The 21134-nt window shown below is 42.3% G+C and overlaps 1 protein-coding gene across 2 annotated transcripts in view; it reads right to left on the bottom strand.

Moving 5' to 3' along the window:
- Positions 1–3395: 3395 nt before the first annotated feature.
- The window catches only part of LOC106080765 (cytokine receptor), a 69167-nt gene continuing 51428 nt past the window's right edge, over positions 3396–21134 (bottom strand). For both annotated transcript variants that reach the window (XM_013242293.2, XM_013242295.2), the window contains exons 9-13: positions 9388–9859; positions 9210–9321; positions 8956–9143; positions 5280–6748; positions 3396–5222 (exon numbers count right to left, since the gene is read on the bottom strand). In XM_013242293.2, the coding sequence (XP_013097747.2) occupies positions 5124–5222; positions 5280–6748; positions 8956–9143; positions 9210–9321; positions 9388–9859 (2340 nt within the window). In that variant the 3' untranslated portion in view covers positions 3396–5123. The remainder of the gene's footprint in view (positions 5223–5279; positions 6749–8955; positions 9144–9209; positions 9322–9387; positions 9860–21134) is intronic.

The raw sequence follows: 21134 nt of genomic DNA on the forward strand, positions 1-21134 counted from the left end.
CCATTGGGGCCCACGAAGTAAAATAGAGAGAACGATTTATATGGGATCTGTATCGGGCTATAGACCGATTCAGACCATAATAAATACGTTTATTGATGGTCATGAGAGGATCCATCGTACAAAATTTCAGGCATATCGGATAATAATTGCGACCTCTAGGGGTCAAGAAGTCAAGATCCCAGATCGGTTTATATGGCAGCTATATCAGGTTATGAACCGATTTGAACCTTATTTGAAACATTTGTTGACAGTAAAAATAAAATACGTCATGCAAAATTTTAGCCAAATCGGATAGGAATTGCGCCCTCTAGAAGCTCAAGAAGTCAAATCCCCAGATCTGTTTGTATGGCAGCTTTATCAGGTTATGGACCGATTTAAACCATACTTGGCACAGTTGTTGGATATCATAACAAAACACGTCGTGCGAAATTCCATTTTAATCGGATAAGAATTGCGCCCTCTAGAGGCTCAAGAAGTCAAGACCCAAGATCGGTTTATATGGCAGCTATATCAGGTTATGGGCCGATTTGAACCATACTTGGCACAGTTGTTGGATATAATAACAAAACATGTCGTCCAAAATTTCATTCTGATCGGATAAGAATTGCGCCCTCTAGAGGCTCAAGAAGTCAAGACCCAAGATCGGTTTATATGGCAGCTATATCAGGTTATGAACCGATTTGAACTATACTTGGCACAGTTGTTGGATATCATAGCAAAACACGTTGTGCAAAATTTCATTCCAATTGGATAAGAATTGCGCACTCTAGAGGCTCACGAAGTCAAGACCCAAGATCGGTTTATATGGCAGCTATATGTAGACATAGACCGATATGGCCCATTTACAATACCAACCGACCTACACTAATAAGAAGTATTTGTGCAAAATTTCAAGCGGCTAGCTTTACCCCTTCGGAAGTTAGCGTGCTTTCGACAGACAGACGGACGGAAGGACAGACGGACGGACGGACATGGCTAGATCGACATAAAATGTCACGACGATCAAGAATATATATACTTTATGGGGTCTCAGACGAATATTTCGAGTAGTTACAAACAGAATGACGAAATTAGTATACCCCCCATCTTATGGTGGAGGGTATAAAAAAAAACATCTAAGTGATTTTGCATTTCATATCTAATTAACAGTTTTCCATAACCATCTGTCTGACACACAGATATGTTTGACAAACATTAGCCAAGCACAAAACCAACTATGCTGTCATGTTATAAGCAACGGAATGTCAGATCAAAATAAAAAGATAAAAATTTCAACTTGCTTTTGATCTTTTGATTCATAACTGTGACAGTTAAACGATCTACTATTGATCTTTTTCGTAAACATAGGTGTACAGACAATCAAAAGCAATTTAATCAAAATCTACCAAACGTTTCTGTGCATACTTTAATAAAATTTTTGACAAGAAAATACAAAAAAAAATTATAACTGATTGAGAAACACAATCATCTGAAGACGGTAATGCAAAATGTATCTAAATGAAGGAATTTGAAAGCAAATGTAAAACTATGGAAATCATTGGAGTACACAACAAAAAACTACTTGGTGGATACTATGGAAGACGATAGGATGATGGACGACTATAAAAAAAAAAACAATGGCATGCATAACTGAAAAAAAGCTATGGATAAAGGCAAAGCAGACGCTGTACAATTGGTAAATATCATGAAATTCCTAGTGATCGTAAAAACTATTTTCTGTGGTACATGGTACACTGATGTTCAGTTATGGCTTTCCCATAAAAATCTGCCTTGGTATGTAAAGACTGTACGGTGTAGGGAAATGTACACTACACCGTCAGCCAAGTGTGCTTGTACCATAGAAAAGGCAAGGCCGGAGAGTTGGACAGTAGCCCAACAGAAGGGGTCACTTCCGATTTAGTGTTTGTTTTTTTTTTTTTCAAGAACTTCTTAAAGCTTATCAAGTAAAACAGCGACTATCGACATAATTACTATGTTAAAATGTTATTTTTTATTTTTATGTAAATTTGTAAAATAACAAATCCAAAATTTCTGCTTAAATGTGTTTGATTTTGTTTTTGTTTTTTTTTTTCGCTATACAAAATGTTTTTTGTCTGTTTTTTAAGGCCACAAGACTAAGACTAATCATTAAAATTAATAATACACCTTACATCTAGCGCCTGATTATGCAGGCGTTGTAGATAAATGGGGATAATGCTAAGCAGGAGTGCCTAATATAGGCACTATGCTATAAAGTGTTATATGTTATTTATTTGTCTAAAATAAATGTTGTAATACTTTGTATAATAGCAGGATAAAAATTTAACGTTTATAGAAATGAATTCTATTCTATATTAAACATTTTTCCAAATTTCCATTTCCTTTCACTTAATTGCAATGTGCTGAACGAACAACTTAAATAAATTGTTATACTAACAATACAAAACTTAAAATATTAAATAATAGTTAAAACGATTTTACAACTGATGATACTGTGATGGGAAAAAAAAAAAAAAAAAAGCACACAACAACCCTAACAGAGATACATTTTAAAACGTTTCAGATATTAGTCTATAAAACTACTAGCTGCCTCCGATTACTAGTTTGGTGGTGGTGCTGGTGCTGGTGTTGTATTGGGTTGCCCAAAAAGTAATTGCGGATTTTTCATATAGTCGGCGTTGACAAATTTTTTCACAGCTTGTGACTCTGTAATTGCATTCTTTCTTCTGTCAGTTATCAGCTGTGACTTTTAGCTTGCTTTAGAAAAAAAGTGTAAAAAAAGTAAATTTGATTAAAGTTCATTTCTCACTTTGCATTTAGAATTCGTCTGAAGCGGACGCTTCGGGATTCGATGCTTAGTCATCGTTATACACAGTACAGTTATAACTGTACATTGGTTTTGATTCTGTATTTTTAATACACGTGTTTTAATTTACAGTTGGTGGGGACACCAACTTCGGAAGTACATTTTACAAAATTATAAATTTAATCGTTTGACGTTTGGCTGTGTATGTTGTCTGGCTGTGAAGAAAAAATTTTATCGTGAAGCATCGTGTTTGTTCTAACCTGTTAATACGTGTTACACATATTATTGGACTCCTGTGGAGCTCCTAGATTTACTGGAAGCTGTATTTTTTATCAATTTTAACTGGAAAAAGTGTTTTTGGTGTTTTGTGGTCAGCGGGCCTGCTTCGTTTTTAATCAAACACTATTATACTACTCACACTGGGTCTTGGAGCTGTCTCCCACTGCTGCTTGGTCCAACATCGTTTTATCTACACGCCCCTGAGGGAGGGGTATAGGAGAAGCTGTTCATCTGATGTAGACTGGGTCTACATGCAGTAGTTAATAACCTGGCTTTTGGTGCCTTATAAGCATCGCCAAAACTCAACCCACAACCCAAAAAAAAAAAAGTTCATTTCTTTTAAAAAATCCGCAATTACTTTTTGGGCAACCCAATGCATAGTGTCAAGTGTATCAGCGCGAAACGTGGTATGTGCTATGTATGGTCAAGAGTGGATTGGCGTTGAGTTGCTGAAGGCACTATTAGTCATTTGTTTTCCTTAGCACTTAATCTAATGTCATAAAACTAATAATTACAATGTGCAACAACAAATTTGTTTTCATGTAAGCTAATATTGTATGATATATGTAAATAAAGCTAATGGTAGTATGTACACATGAAATTGTGATGACAAAAAAAATCTCAATTTGTACAGCAATGTGTATTAGATGGGGTTTCTGTGGCAGTTGGCATCAGAATACTTCGACATTTGTGTCCAATGTGATACCACCGAAGCGGGTGCAGGTACCTGTAGAGCCACCATCCCATGGCAGCCGGTTGTATGTACCGGATTGAACCGATGGAGTTGTGCAACATCGGCAACAACAACCTACTGAACCGTTTAAGTCGCCCTACAAAGCTAACTATATTACAATGAACATAAATCTCTCAGTTTAATTGGTGCTGCTGATGATGCTGCCCAAGGGCGGTTAACTCCTTATGTGACATATCACAAAGTGGTTGGCTATATATTGTCTTCTCCTTCACGACCGGTCGCAGTTGTTGCAGCAGTTTATTGTGTTATATCTTTCGTCTGCTTGAACTTTGCTACTAAGATGGGGTGCGTCCACAGGGAGCTGGGTCCGAGTCCGAGTGTGGGTCTAGTTTAAGAGGTGACGTGTATCGTGTGATCCCTGGTTACAATCAGGACATATATCTTGCACGTCGGCATCAATCCTTGCTCTGTAGTAGTTCTGTGTTATATCTTTCGTCGGCTTGATTCTGTTGAGTGATCAAGATCCAGGAACTTTGCTACTAAGATGGGGTGCGTCCACAGGGAGCTGGGTCCGAGTCCGAGTGTGGGTCTAGTTAAAGAGGTGACGTGTATCGTGTGATCCCTGGTTACAATCAGGACATATATCTTGCACGTCGGCATCAATCCTTGCTCTGTAATAGTTCTGTGTTATATCTTTCGTCTGCTTGATTCTGTTGCGTGATCAAGATCCAGGAACTCTGCTACTAAGATGGGGTGCGTCCACAGGGATCTGGGTCTATGTCCGAGTGTGGGTCTAGCTGGGCAGTTAAAGAGGTGACATACATCTAGCACGTCGGCATCAATCCTTGCCCTGTAGTAGTTGAGGCGGAACGTAATTGAGCCAGAACTACTCTGGATGGCGCGGAGAAGGTTTCTAATTTCTTCAGGTGCAATGGGAGGCGGTCGTTCTCCAATGGACTACATTCAACCGGTAGCTATTAACCGCTTCTGCTGCCGTGTCTAGAACCGCTTGATATGCCGCTTGATTTAGGAGTTGTTGTTGTAGCAGTGTACAGTTGTACACTGAGGCGGCAGCCCTTGTCGATAAAGGACGGCTGCCTGGGGATTGGATTTTGGGGGTTCTCTCTTGTAGCGCTGAACGCTGACGCTCTAGATCATGCAGAACTGGCCCTAAGGCTTCTGGGCGCTGGTGATTTGGATGGTCTCTGCATTTAGTTATGTCTTCCCACTGGTAGCATCTTTGTCTCCAGATAGAGATGGTGGTCCACTTGAGAACTAAGGAGACAGTTCGGAGGGCGGCATTCGGACGAGACAACACTGGCACTGCATAACTTACCACAGACCGGCCAATTGCTTTGTACATGGTCAACAAGGTTTCTTTGTCGCAGTTGTGAATATCTGCGGAAAATTTGCCAATGCCTCCAGTGTTGTGTAGCCATTGGTGCTAGGGGGCTGTAATAAGGACTGAAAAAATTTGTTTGTAGTCTTATTTAAGTGATGTGTGTTTTTGGTTATGCATACCTTCTGCAGCATTTCTGGCGACACATAGCCTGAATTGTTCATGGGCATATCACCCAATGTTGTAGGAACTGCTTTATGCCGCGCCGTCAGTGGCGAAATTGCTTTTGCAGAGAATTTCTGTGTAGGCCAATTTATAAAATTCTGTGGCTTTACATAAGCATTCTCCGATGGTCTCATTTGTTGGGCTGCATTATTTGTTGCGGTGGGCATAAACCAGGGGCTTAACTGTTTCTTCGGGTCTCCACTTATGGCACTGAAAGTGGGCTGTATATAGCCTCCCCGGTTTTCCGGTTGTGCCGTTGTCAGCATGCTATCAAATGAGTTGCTATGGGGCTCTTGTTGCAAAAGTTTTTCATCTGGTTTGACATAACCATTCTCGGTTGGTATCATTTGTTGGGATGCATTATTTATTTTTGTTGCAGTTACTTGCGTAATGTAACCATTCTGAGTAGGCATTAACCAAGAGGGTAGCTGCGTGTTCTGGCCCCCATTTATGGCACTGAAAGTGGGCTGTGTGTAACCAGTTGGCTCTCGCTGGCAAATTTTCTCATTCGAATTCAACAGCTCCATGGCCATGTACGCATCATTACCATCCGGTGTTCGATCAGAGTCCACACTGCCCTGTCTGATCACTGCCTCATTGCTGCAATATTGTGTAGAATGATCTGAGCCCATGTAATCGCAACTTTTACCCAATGAATCCGTTGCATGGTCACCACCACCACCACCACTTTTAGCATTGATATGATCCCTATTGTAATCATCTCCATTGTGGCAAATATATCCCGAGTCATTGCTAATTGAAGACAGCAGATACCGGTTTTCGTTATTGTAGTCGTTTTTTGGATAGTTGGGATAGTTTACGGTATTTGCGTCCGGTGGTAGAACACATGTGATATTGGCCATTTTCTGCAATACTTTGCGTGCCTCATTAAAACCTACTGCGAGACCCGCAGACAAAACTAAAACAAGCAATGACAACATTAGTATACGACTTGACTTGGTGTATGAGCAATTAGTGACCGGGCCCACAGACCACACCGACTTATACTGCACATATTTTTGGGAATCGCTATATTCCTCTATTAGCGCCCTTTGGCGTTCCATGGCTACACGATCTCCTTCACATCGGAGATCATCATTGTTCTCACGATGCTCTCTTTCAACGAATGTTTTGTTCATTGTGGCAAATATGTAACGGTCTATTTCCGTATCCCTTCGGGCCACATTTACCGCTCTCACATGCAGTTTAAATCTATAATCGGCATCAACACACACTGGCAGGTGGTAGACACATTCCGTCGAGCCTACAACTGTCGATATATGTTGCCTTTGTACGACGTCCTTATACAAGACCTCAATGGCTACTTCATAGAACTCCACGCGACCGGAGGGCACTTCGGGTGGGGACCATTGAAGAACATTTTGTGTCTTCTCTTTAGTTTTTACGTGACGAGGATTCGAGGGAACTGCAGAAATAGAAAAATTTAATAAATAACAAGTAAAAAAGAAAATTAAGGGCGGAGCGACTATAGACTATACCAACGAGTATACCAACTACATTAATCTGTTCAGATTTCCATTTTCCGGAGTTTCTAGGCATCAACTCTACCGTAAGAAAGTTTATTAATAACTTACATACTAAAAGATGCATAACGGCAGGCTTGGAACACCTCAAGGATGTGTACTGTCTGCTCTACTTTGGAATACAGTCATTAACAATATACTGATGACGTGGCAATTGCGGTTAGGGGTAAGTTTCCCCAGCACTCTAAGTGGGGTACCGAAAGTGGTCTGGGTATAAGTACGTGCAAGACAGAGGTAGTTCTTTTCAGCAGGACATACAAGTTGCCTACAGTGGAACCTGTCTCCTTGGGTGAAGAGAATGTTCAATTTACAGAAAGCGCAAACTACCTGGGTGTTTTGATGGACAGGAAACTGAACTTCAAATCCAATATTTTTAAAAGGGCAAGAAAGGCTACTCTTGCCCTATACACCCGCAAGATAGCCAATGGCAGAATTTGGGAATTTAGACCGCGTGTCATGCATTGGGTATATATTGCAGTAGTCAGACCTATTATGCTATATGGTGTTGTGGTCTGGCGGACGGCGCTTCAAAAATCCACCTACTGCTCAATACTTAACCGGCATGTTTGTGCATCACAGTTCAAAATTCACCTCTTCTGGGTGCCGGGCCACAGGGATATTCCAGGAAATTCTAAAGCAGACGAGCTTGCGAGACTAGGAACTACCTTACACACTCCAGGGGCACTGGAATCTATGGGTATGCCCCAAGCTAAGTCTTCAGGACCGGGCCCGAAGGGCGTCAAATAATAGATGGTCACAAAGTGGGACTGTGAGCATTCCAAAACTATGTGGTCCCATCTAGACTTGAAGAGGTCTACCGCTTTGCTGTCATTGTATATGGTGTTGTGGTCTGGCGGACGGCGCTTCAAAAATCCACCTACTGCTCAATACTTAACCGGTTTGTTTGTGCATCACAGTTCAAAATTCACCTCTTCTGGGTGCCGGGCCACAGGGATATTCCAGGAAATTCTAAAGCAGACCAGCTTGCGAGACTAGGAACTACCTTACACACTCCAGGGGCACTGGAATCTATGGGTATGCCCCAAGCTAAGTCTTCAGGACCGGGCCCGAAGGGCATCGAATAATAGATGGTCACAAAGAGGGGGCTGTGAGCATTCCAAAACTATGTGGCCCCATCTAGACTTGAAGAGATCTACCGCCTTGCTGTCATTGTATATGGTGTTGTGGTCTGGCGGACGGCGCTTCAAAAATCCATCTACTGCTCAATACTTAACCGGCTTGTTTGTGCATCACAGTTCAAAATTCACCTCTTCTGGGTGCCGGGCCACAGAGATATTCCAGGAAATTCAGAAGCAGACGAGCTTGCGAGACTTGGAACTAACGAATAATGGATGGTCACAAAGAGGGGGCTGTGAGCATTCCAAAACTATGTGGCCCCATCTAGACTTGAAGAGAGCTAACGCTTTGCTGTCATTGGCTAGAACAGACGTCTCAGTCATTGTGTCCGTCATGACTGGTCACTGCCTAATCGGAAAACATGCTGACAGACTGAAGGTTGCCAGCAACGACTTTTGCAGAAGCTGTAGGGACATCGAGGAAGAAGAGACTATGTAACACCTTCTGCGCTTGTGTCCCGCACTAGCTGTCAGAAAGAGTTCTTTAGGTTCTGATTTCTTTGAGAAACTGTCTGATTTAACGGATGTGAACATTCGCAAATTATTGGGCTTTTTAAAGCGATCTGAATGGTTCAACAGTAGGAACTAGAAGGCTTCTTTCTTCTTCGGTTCCTGTGGTATCACAATGGACGAAAACGTCTAAGTGAGTCTGATGGCAGACTGCCACTTAAACCTAAACTAAGCTTACCCTTAACCTTGAAGCAGCATTTTATGTTTTGGTCGTTGAGAGTCGTAAGCGTCAACAACGTTTGCTGGTATAAGGTGTGTGTGTGCGTGCCATTCGCTTCATGTCTATCGTGTGGACTCATTTTAAAGATGGCTTGCTGCTGTTCTCTGATCAGTAAGTGGTTCTATCTTGATAGGTATACTTAAAGTGGGGTCTAGGTCAACTCCTTCTGAGGAGGTAGGGTATACAAACAACAAAATACGTTCAAGTTTAAGCAATCACTTACTTCCCACCAAAGTATTGACCGTTATGTCATTGCTATGCTTCGAATCGGCTATTGTGTGGGCTACCACATAAACTTTATAACTTGTAAAACTGCTCAAATTCTCCAGAGTGTATGTCATTTTCTTCTGCGAGCAAAGTGATCCCGTTTCGTCAGACGAACATTCGATGATGTGATGCTCATTGTTGTATCTGCAAAATTGAACATTGGTAGTGGAATAAATCAAATTTTTATAATGGCCAAAGTGTTACACTCACTCTATTCTATATTTCTTTAGAACTCCATTATGATGTTCCGGCGAAAGCCATGTCAGGACCGCAGAATTGCTGGTAATGTTGTGAGCCTCTAACTGCGATGGCTGCGATGGAGCTGTTTGAAGGAGATAAATTTCGAAAATATGCCACAATTTCATATGGTTTGTATATTTTGTCTTACCCTCTTCAGTGGTACTGACAATTTGTGGTTCACTCATTTTGCCATGTTTGTATTTAGAGAACATCAACATTTCCACTTTGTACGTAGAGAAGGGATGCAAATTTTCTATGACAAACTTTTTGTCTCTGCCTGGCAAGGTGCGAGTAATGGGCTCTTCGGCACACACAGTCGATTTTTCACCATCGGTGTTGTGCTTGCGATGCAAGCGACAATAGGTTATGTTATAGCCCTCCACCAGAGATTGACACACATGTTCTGAATCCCATTGCAGCGTAATGCTGCGAGCTGAAGCATATTTTTCCGGTTCCATTTTGGCTAAATCACTTGTGCCATCAGCAGCGCACGGGGACCAATGCATGCCGCTATTGAAAAGTCGATAATTAGCTGAAACCGCCATGTTAAGACTTTTGTCCTCACTTGAGGTTTCGAACATGGTTGTATTTTTGTTGACATGTTTAAAGTTAATAGAGTCCTGCAAATTAAGAAGAAGAAAAGTTATAAATATTAAATTTTTGACTAACTTCATACTGCAGAGATACAATACTTATTTTAAAGAAATATCTGAAAAAAAACATTGCTTTAGCTTGGCTTTGCCAGGGGGTGTTGACGAAGCTGTCTGGATGGGTAAGGAACAATGGGAAAAGCCGGTGCTATTTACCAGATGGCGAAAGTGTTTCTGCAGCTCTCTTCAGAGACTAAGCTGAAGAGAAGGAACCTCGATGATAGGTTCAAAAGGAGACTGACTGCGCTCTACTCCTGTCGTAACTCAATAGAAGGTGTTTAGGATCTTAACACGACAATACATTGGATGTTTACGACAATTGTTCGGCCGCTTCTGGTCTATGGATGTCTTATGTGGACGAAAGCCCCACGGCAGCCGGTTGTACGCACCGGATTGATTCGATGGGACGCTCATCGGCAAGGGCTGCCGCCTCAGTGTACGTGTTCGTCTTTTTTCGCCATGGGAGAGACACATTCCGGAGTGGCTTCTCCGCACGCTTCTCGTCCTTGCCGCGATTGAAAAGTACCCCGACCCTGTTTCTGTTCGTTTTGCCAGCACCGCCTCCATCATCGATCGGTGTCGGTGAGGTGTAACCGGTGCATGGAACGGGTATATTTTCGATCTTGCTCGGGCCTCATTTCACTGCGGGAGTATAGTCATACTGGATATGTCGCAAGGTGCTGTGCGAACATCCTTCTGCGTCCTCGTCGTCAGACTATGTGACCCCCCGACCTCTCCCGTACGGCAATATACGCAACGGCAGCATCCCAGCTCTAATATTGCCAGGCCAGTGCCGGGAAATGTATCATTTTTGCCACTAAACTGCAACGGCAGATCGATGAGATTGTGGATTTGATGAGTCAGAAAGATATATTGGTCGCAGTGATCCAGGAGACAAAGCTGACCAACACCTGCAGCTTGCACAGTTGTCACGGATACAATGTGCTACATAAGGATCGCTCAAGGTATGGAGGTGGGGGATTGGCCTTTGTGATACACCATTCCGTGCAATATAGACCCATCTCGCCTGCGCCTGGCGCCAGTGACCCCTACCTACATGGAATGCATGGGCATAGCAGTTAGGTCCGGTACTGCCGAGATAGAGCTATACAAGGTGTAAATACCGCCGGTTGGTGGCTTTGTTCCAAATAATGTCCAAGCTTACAATAAGTGGGTTACTATCTGGGTTACTAGGGGATCACACTTTATGGCATTCTCCCCTAGGTAACGACCAGCATGGCATAGCTTTGGTAGAGTAGATTGAAGGCTCCACATTTTGCACGGTGAATGAGTATGCCTCCACTAGGATTACGAGGAGGTGCAGTAGCTCGCCAGACATTTCCATTGCATCTCTCCTGATCTCCTGAGTAACGTATCCTGGCAAGCCGTCATCTCTTTGGGGTCAGACCACCTTCATAACCTCTGAGCGCCGGACGTTTATCAATCAGAAGAAGGCCGATTGGGCTGGCTTCAGAGAGTATACCAATCCCCGCTTCAGTGAACTGCCACCCCCTCGAATGTGCTGACTCCCTCAGCAACATGGCGCTCCTCAAACTTTGGGCCTTCTTATGTTTTGACGAGAGATGCAGAGGTGGCGTGGCGGCATGCCGAAGGATTTTTCAACAAAAGGTGTTACATTGAAAGTAGACGACATGAGAGTGCAGTGCAGCAGAGACAACGAAGGACATGTTGAGGATTTTGGTGAAAACCCATTTGCCACAGGATACGACGTGACTCACGGAGACACCGGAATCTTGGAATAATAAGGTTGGTCGAAGGCTTATCATAACAGAATTAATGGTCAAGAAAGTCTTGAGGAGCTTCAAACCACTTAAGTCACCCGGACCTGATGGAATATTTCCGGCGTTGCTACAAAAGGCGGCGGTATATACTCCGAAAGCCTAGCAGGAGGCAAGGGTGGTATTTATACCCAAACCCGACAAGCCAAGTTATGCGACACCAAAGGCCTACATACCTATAAGTCTTACGTTCTTTCTACTCTAAACCATGGAACGTACTGTGGATACCATGATAAAGAGTAGGACATCCAGCAAACTACTCAATAACAAACAGCAAGACTAAAACAAGGGAAGATTGGTGGAGACTGCCCTGCACGAGGTTGTGCATAAAATAGAAGAATCCTTCGATGCCACGACGTACACATTGGTGGTTTCCATTGACATCGAGGGGACGTTTAACAATGTGCGGACCGACACACTGATCCAATCCTTAAACCAGTACCGGGTGGACCCGGTCTCTGAGCAGACTGGATAAACCATATGCCAAGGAACAGGTGGATAAATTGTGTGTCCCATGGCATAAATATAAGGGAGAATGTAGCACAAGGCACACCACAAGGGGGTATTTTATCGGCACTCCTATGGGTGACCACCATAAATGCCCTATTACGGATGCTGACTGACGAGGGATTTGAACTCGTCTGCTAGACGATGTTATAATACTTCCAATGGGGTAAGCTATTCAAAAGGGCCGAAAGGGTCTTGCATATGACAGATCTAGACCTAGGGGTCTCAATGTTAACCCAGAGAAGACTAAAATATGTCTATTCACGAGGAAGACGAAGGTGGGCCAATGTGACGCACCACATTTCCTCAATAAAACGATTTCAATATCTGACAAGGTCAAATACTTAGGAGTAAATTAGGACAGGATAGTCTTCGCATAGGCGGAGCGATGAGGACCGCGCCCACTAGGGCACTGGAGACTATTCTAGATATCCGACCCATAGACATGCATATTAAATGTGAGACAGCCACTGCGGCTATGAGACCAAAGGCGATGGGAGAATGAATTGAGGATGGGAGCAGCTCATACCATCGCGTTATAATCGAGGCTACGATAGGAAACCTGGAAGGAAGGGAAGAGGTTTCCGATCGGATATCTGAGACGTCACTTAAGGTCAAGTGTGTGGACTTGGACTGAGGGAACCCTAGTACTGACATCTAGAAGGTCATGTTGCATCGATGGATCAAATATAGAGGACAGAGTGGGACCGGGGGTCGAGATTGAGAACCCAGGAACTGAGATCTGTTTTAGACTGCCTGACCATAATACGGAGCGCCAGGTGGAGGTCCGGCCGATCACGGAATGCGTTAGGTGGTGTTGTACTAACGCGAGGACGTCGAGTGCGGACATCTTTACGGGCAGTAAAATGACCATAAGGGTAATAACAACCAGGTGGGTAAGGTCACGAACTGTCTTGCAGCGTAAGGAGATTAACGCCTTCTCTGAGGATGGCACAAAGTGCATCGTTTGGTTGCCGGGCCATAACGGAGTAAGGGGAAATGAAAGGGCAGACGATTTGGCTGTGAAGACCAGAGGAGTGCCGTCAATAAACTTGCCAAACCCGAAGCCTCAGTCGGTAGGACGGCGAAAATCCTATGGGGGGGATCCAGATCGTGAGAGGACAAGGCTATTACCGAAAGGAAGTAGGAAGGAGGTCAGTATAGCTTTTGGTGTCATAACGGGACACACAGGACTACGAGCTCACTTATGGAAAATCGTTGCGGCAAGTGACAACATGTGTAGGGCATGTGGGTAAGGAAGATATGATGGATGTTGAAGCATTGCCTATGTAATTGCCCGGCTTTCGCTGCTAAAAGACACCGATACTTAGGTAGGGACACAATACCGGACATGAACCGACTTAGGGTAAGGGCATGGAAAACAATTAAGGATATTGTAAGTAGCACGGTACTCCTAGCTTAAACTTTTTTTAAAATACTTTTTAATTTTTAGAGCGCAAAACAAGCCGATTACTGGCATAGGTGTATGTCCATAGTGGCATGGGGCAGATTTATATCCGCACCCCCATTTAAACCCAACCTAACCTATTTAAAAATCTCCACAATTTTTTTTCTCGTCTACGAACATTGAAGTTTCAAAAGCTCAAATTATTTTCTAGGTGTAAGACCTTTTTGTTTCTTGGTAAATTTTGTCAGCATTCGTACAGAAATTCTTATCTTTTAGTCAAAAACTAGAGGAATGTTTGTTTTGGAATGTTAGTACGAAGTATGTCTGTCGAAAGCACGCTAACTTTCGAAGGATTAAAGCTAGCCGCTTGACACATTTGCACAAATACTTCTTATTAGTGTAGTTCGATTGGGATTGTTAATGGGCCATATCGGTTCATGTTTTCATATAGCTGCCATATAACACCAAACATATCGTTTTGGTGTTACTTACAACGACTGCGCCAAATTTGATCGAAATCTGTCCATAACCTGATATAGCCACCATATAAACCGATCTCCCGATTAGACTTCTTGAGCTTCTAAAAGGCGCAATGCTTAACCAATTTAATTGAAATTTTTGCATATGCCATTTTGGTATGACTTTCAACAACTGTTCCAAGTATGGTCTAAATCGGTTGACAACCTGATATGGCTGCCATATAAACCGATCTCAAAATTTGATACTCTGAGCCACTGGAGGGCGCAATTGTTACTCGATTTACTTGAAATTTTGGAGGTGGTATTTTCTATGAATTCTAACAGCCAGGACAAGTACGGCCCATATAGGTCAATAACTTGATGTACCTCATATACATGGAAATAGTCATTCAAAGAACTTGACAAATGCGATCCACGGTGGAGTTCGGGTTCGGCCCGGCCGAACTTAGCACGCAACTTACTTTCAATTAAAACACAGTTCGTTTACAATTAATTTACTTAACAATGATTTATTCATCTATTTATTTGCTTTACAACTCTCCAACTGCTGTTTGCTGATAAGTTTACTACACGCGATCTCAGATAAGACTCACCCGTGTTGCATAGAGCCGCTGCCTTATATACCTCTTGCTGGCAAAATCGATGTTTTGAGAATACCCATTCTGGTAACTTCGCAATAAGTCCTCTATTGATCTCTCTGTTTAAGCTGACCAGTGTTGACAAACTCACATACCTCACATGATACTTGACAGGCAATATTATTACGAATAAGAGAATAACAAAAAAGAACAATAACGAAATTCTAGGTAACACTAGAAACAATGTGTGATGATGTAATAAAAAAACATGTCACAATTTGAAATTTAAAATAACGGAAATTAAACTATGCGGACCTTAAAACTAATACACCCCATTGTATCACTACCCCCCGCTTAAACCTGCTCGTCCCGAATAGGCACAGTTTCCGTTCCGTATGAGGCTAATCGCTCTTTTGTCTTTTTGACTTTGGACTTTCGTCCTTCTGATATACGGCGTCGTTAATTTTGCTGATGATTTCGCAGGGGCCTTCCCAAAGCGTTTGTAATTTCAGACACAATCTCTTCTTGGAAGCCTTCTGTTTTAATTTGGCGCACGGTCATATCGTTCCCCTATCCAATTCCTGGGCATTTCGAGGTCGTATTGAAATTGCCCCACCTTCCTTTCCGTAACCTTCACCGGGTAACTTAAACTTCCAAACGAAGCTTTAGCCGGTGTCTGCAAAGTTGGTGAGTACGGGGCTCAATCACAGAAATTTTACCTGTTTCACAATCTCCATTCATTGGCACCCTTCTAATTGGTTCACCATTCCGAAGTATTGTCTTTGGAAAGTTTCTAGTCAGACGTCTAATAGGAACATCCTCATCACAACTCATATTTAGCGGTATTTCGATGTGGAACCACCGAACGCAATCATAAAATCGGCACCAGTTATAACTTCGTCCACAACATCGGCTACTATAAACTCATATTTAACGGATCTATTGGCGATAGTCAACTCCATAACAACCTTTCCTTTGACTGTTGCATGATACAAAATTGCCGTGCACAGTGCCGTCACTCTATTTCACGGGGATATTCTTCCTTTTACCAAATCTGACCTAATGAGAGTTTTATTTAAGCTCCCGTATCCAACATTAAGTTACGCCTATCGCCATTGATGTAAACGGATGTAGTTAAGTTGATATTTTCCTGTTTAACTATGGCTACGGAGATTGTGGGGCTACTATCCATGGAAATCAGATCATGCCCAGCTGGAATAGCTCGGTTTAGCTTTAAAGGTGACTGTTGCGAAAAATTTTCAAGCACTCTTTACATCTCCGTGTTGGAGGCGACGATGTCGACCTGGAACATTTGAGTCTAGCTATACATTCTCGGGCAAAGTGTCCAGTTTTAAGCATTTTTCCTTAGACTTAATTAATTCTCATTTTATTTCTTCTATTGCCTGTTTTAATGCTTCCCTTATTAAACGATTCGTCGTTCAGCACCTCGGAAACTTTCGGGTCACAGATACCATTGATGAAGGTCTCAATCTTCATACGGTCAACCAATGAGTTTCTTCTGGATATGTCAATAGTACCAGTCGCTCTATCAAAAATGCAAATTTTGCCCATGAACATTCCACTAAGGAACAGGGGCAAATTTCACTCACATATCAATGAGTGCAGTCCGATTCTAAGCTCAATGATAAGGGGCCTCCTCTTTATTGCCCAGTCCGCACGGCGTGTCGTAGTGCGACCCCTCTTTGGAGAGAAGTTTTACATGGAATAGTACCTCACAAATGTTGCCAGCATTAGGAGGGGGAAAACCACCGCTGAACATTTTTTCTAATGGTCTGGCCAGGATTCGAACTCAGGCGTTCTGCGTCATAGGCGGACATGCTAACCTCTGCGTTACTGTGGCCTCCCAGTCGCTCTATCACTTTTACTTACTTTAATTGGCTACGACAGAATATTTGTTCCACTAGCCGAACGTAGAATAGCGTTCCAAGCGCCTCGATCTTCTGCGCTCATTCTAAAATCTCTGACACCAAGTTTCGAGGTGTCTCCCACAACTTGATCTTTCCATCGGGCTTTTGGTCTTCGCGGTTTGCGTTTACCACCGTGTTTGCCTTCAAACGACTTCTTTGCTGGAGCTTCTTCATCCATTCTGACAACATGACCTAGCCAACGCAGCCATTGTATTTTGATGCGTGTAACTATGCTATCGTCGTCATACAGCTCATACAGCTCGTGGTTCATACGTCGCCTATATTCTCCGTTAACGCAAACTGGTCCATATATTTTACGAAGAATCTTTCTCTCAAATGCTCCAAGCACTGCCTCATCTGCTTTCACAAGTACCCATGCTTCAGAACCATATAACAGCACGGGTAGTATCAGTGTCTTGTAAAGTGTAGTCTTCGTCTGTCGAGAAGTGGCCTTGTTTCTACACTGCTTACTTAGTCCAAAGTAGCATCTGTTTGCCAGTATTATTCTTCGCTTTATCTCAAAACTGGTGTCATTCGTTTCGGTTACGGCGGCGCCGAGATAGATAAAGTTACTGACTGTCTCAAAGTTGTGGTTCCCAACATTCTCCATTTTCTTTATCTGCTTGGTTGTGCAAGGCTTTTTGGGAGCTGAGACCATCCATTTCGTCTTATCTCCATATACAGCCAGACCCATTTTCACTGACTCTCTTTCGATTCTTTCAAAGGCTGCAGTTACTACTTCCGGTGACCGACCTATGATATCGATGTGCTCTCTTGTGATTAGTGTGCCATATCTATTCATATCTGCATCTCGTATAATCTTCTCCAGCAGGATGGTAAAGAGATCACATGATAGGCTGTCTCCTTGTCTGAAACCTCGTTTGGTATTAAATGGTTCGGAGAGATTCTTTCCTATTCTTACTGAGGAACGCGTATCAGCAAGCGTCATCCTGCAGAGTCTTAGTAATTTTGCAGGCATACCAAACTCAGACATGGCTTGAAATACCTTTGAACGTAAAGGAGTATCGAAGGTATTGTAGTCAACGAAGAGATGGTAGGTGTTGATTTGTCCTTCTCGGGTCTTTTCCAGGATTTGGCGCAGAGTGAATATCTGGTCTAGGGTGGATTTACCAGGTCTAAAGCTGCATTGATAGGGCCCAATTATCTCACTGACTTTAGGTTTCAATCTTTCACACAGTACGCTCGAGAGTATTTTGTATGCGATGGGGAGGAGACTTATTCCTCTGTAGTTGGCACATTCCGTCTTGTCTCCTTTATTCTGTACGGGACATAGTATGTTGAGGTTAAGGCCAGATTGCGCAGATAAGCTGATGCATACGCCTTATCAGCGTGTCGCCTCCGGTCTTAAGTAGTTCAGCCGATAACCCGTCGGCTCCTGCTTCCTTGTTGTTCTTTACTCGGGTCACTGCTACTTGGACCTCATTCTGACTAGGAGGTAAACATTCTATACCATCATCAGGGATTGCTTCTGCGGTATCCTCTTCGCCGCCAACATCGGACACTAGCAGTTGGGCAAAATGTTCTTTCCATATCCTCAGCATGTTATCTGTGTCAGTTACCAGATTTCCTTCTTTGTCTCTGCAGGAGGATGTGCCTGCACCAAAGCCATCGGTTTGATGTTTAATTCTTTGGTAGAATTTCCGGACTTCATTCTGACTCCTGTACATCTCAATTCGCTCACACTTACGTCTTTCCATTTCCTTTTTCTTTCCTTTCTGCAGTCGCTCTATCTCTTTTGCGAAATCCTGTAGCGTCTCGTTTGATTTCTGCACTCGTCCTCATAATTCCATTCTGTAGATGTCATGCTCGTACTCTCCAGCGTATTTGCGTTGAAGTGCAGCTATAATTTGGCTATTTTCGTTTACCTCGGCAGCACTTCCCTTTAATTCCAGCAGGAGTTCAATTGCCTTGTCGTTGTTATTCCATGAATTTCGAGAGGCGAGTCTTGAACTGGAACTTAACTACATCAAATGCCGTTGATCCATCAAACGATAGAGTTTTGATTTTAGTGGCGCTTGCGATGACGCGCAATGAACCACCTTTGATTTGCAGTTCCGAAATTGTCTTCTCGATGTTCAGAAGCTTCTCGTCATGAGTAAAGATTTTCATATCTAGTTCCTTAATTTGGCATTCCACGTATTCCACTCTTCTGTCCGTACATCAAAAGAGATTTCCTGGAGTTTCTCCTTCAGAATTGTAAAGTTTTCTAAGAATTTTGCATCCAATTTTCAGCCAGAATTCTGGAAGTATCTTCTATCATTTTCTTTCTAGAATTGTCTTCCAACTTTCTGGAGTTTTCTGTTATCTTTCTGGAAGTGTCTTCCATTATTCTCTTAGAATTTTCTTCAATCTTTCTAGAATTGTCTTCCATTAATTTTCTGGAGTTTTCTTCCATCATTTTGCTAATGTCGGCTAGCATTGCTGCGAAACTCACACCACTTGCAGCTACTTTCGCAACTTCCTCGCCGCTACCATCACCTCTTATCCTCTTATCGATATATCGAGATCACCCTTACTGTCGAACTCATATTCGGCGCTCAAATCCCTCTAATAATCGGCGCAAGGCTCAACTACCTTGTTGCCGGTAGTTGCTAACCCCATTTTACTTAGCTCGTTCTTCAAGTCATCTACACGTAGATCGGCCAATTTCATTGTAGAGGTTTATTTCGTAAATTCACTTATGACATCAGTTGTTACGTTTTACTTTCATTTAAAGCGCAGTTCGTTTACAATTACTTTACTTAACAATGATCAATTGATCTACTTATTTGCTTTACAACTCGCCAACTGCTGTTTGCTGATACGTTTACAATACGCGATCACAGGTACGACTCACTCGTGTTTCGTTGTGCCACTGCCACTACCAAATCTGGTAACTTTGCAATAAGTTCTCTACTGATCTCTGCTAAAGCTGAACAGTGTTGACAAACACAAACACACATACATAACATGATACTTGACAGGCAAACACATACACTTACATCAATTGAACAAGCATGGGGTGGAGCCAAACGAAAGCAACACAACAGACATTATTACGAAGACATTCTAGGGAATACTAGAAACAATGTATGATGACGTAATAAGAAAACTGTTACATGTGAAATTTAAAATAACGGAATTTAAACTAAAGGGACCTTAAAACTTATAAACCCAGTATTGTACCGTTGCGAAATTATGTTCTTAAATATTTTTCCAATGTGTTTTGAAAAAGCGTAGCAGGGAACGTTCTTTGAAGAGGATATGAGTCGGAGAGCAGTATCTTCCTTATGAATTTTGGGTAGTACGGACAATTCAGGTGGCTTCGGCGATATGCAGTTTAATTCAGTTTTCTCCCATTTAGTTATATGATTATATATTTTTGAATCATCGTTAAGCACCTTGTCCGACCGCAATACAACAAAATTGTCGCACCTGGGGCTCGGAAACCCCAAGAGTTATAGTTGAGAAGCGTTTCCTTCCTCAACATGAGACTGTTTGGTGCGCTTTATTGCCCAGCAGATTGATTGGACTTTACTTTTTCGAAAATGATTAATGGGATTGGGTATTTCACAAGATGGCGCTACGTGCTCTATATCAACGAAACAATTGCTCTTTTACGGGAAAAATTTCCAGGCCGTGTTAACTCTAGAAGAGGTTATCACGATTGGCCACCAAGATCTTGCGACTTTTTCCTTTGGAGCAGCCACTTTACGATTTGGTTATGGAAAATTTCATGAAAAGGATACGGTCCTACAAGCGTGGTCGTGGTGTTCGCCATTTGGCTGATGTTCTTGTTCACTATTAACGGCATTCCTTCCTCTTTATTATGAAATATACTCTGATTATATAATTAGGATAGGAATTTAGAAGTTCGGCCTGTGTGATTAGATCAGATTATTTGATTGAACTTCCAAGCTCGAGGCTCGACTGTACAATGGCAACGGTAAGGCGACAATCGGCACAAAGTAAACTCTACGATTTGTAAAGTTCTATATCCCTGACTTTAGAAATGTTACATACATATCGCTCTTCCTTCTGGCTGGGTAGTTAAACAGGTGACGTGTGTGGTGTGGTCCCTGGTCACAATCGGGACATACACCTTGCACGTGTTCGTTTTCTAAAACTCGTATTTCAAAACAGTGGAGAAGAGTTAGAGGATCGAGAATCATATGCAGACTTTACTTTCTTCTATTGTGGTTGTCTCATATAATGGGAATCAAAGAAACAGGATTCGACAGCGCTCAAAAAAAAAAAAAAGCAACCAGAAGAACATTTTATTGGAATTGAGAATGCATCAAAGTGTCCCGTTGGTACTGCAGATAGATAATCATAGATAATTTATCATAAAAGAAGCAAGCTAGTCGATGTAAGATTTCATCACATTTAAGAGGTGGTTCATGGTAACGAGATTAAATTAGAAGAATTTTCGCAAAATCAAATATTTGAATTTTTGTCGATTTAATGATTAAATGTGTTGCCAAAATGTGGCAACTCTACAATATGTATATTGTTCGTTAGGCGCTGCTATTCCTTTTCTTACTCA

The sequence above is a fragment of the Stomoxys calcitrans genome, chromosome 4 (assembly GCF_963082655.1).
Source record: "Stomoxys calcitrans chromosome 4, idStoCalc2.1, whole genome shotgun sequence".
In the NCBI taxonomy this organism is placed as follows: Eukaryota; Metazoa; Arthropoda; class Insecta; order Diptera; family Muscidae; genus Stomoxys; species Stomoxys calcitrans.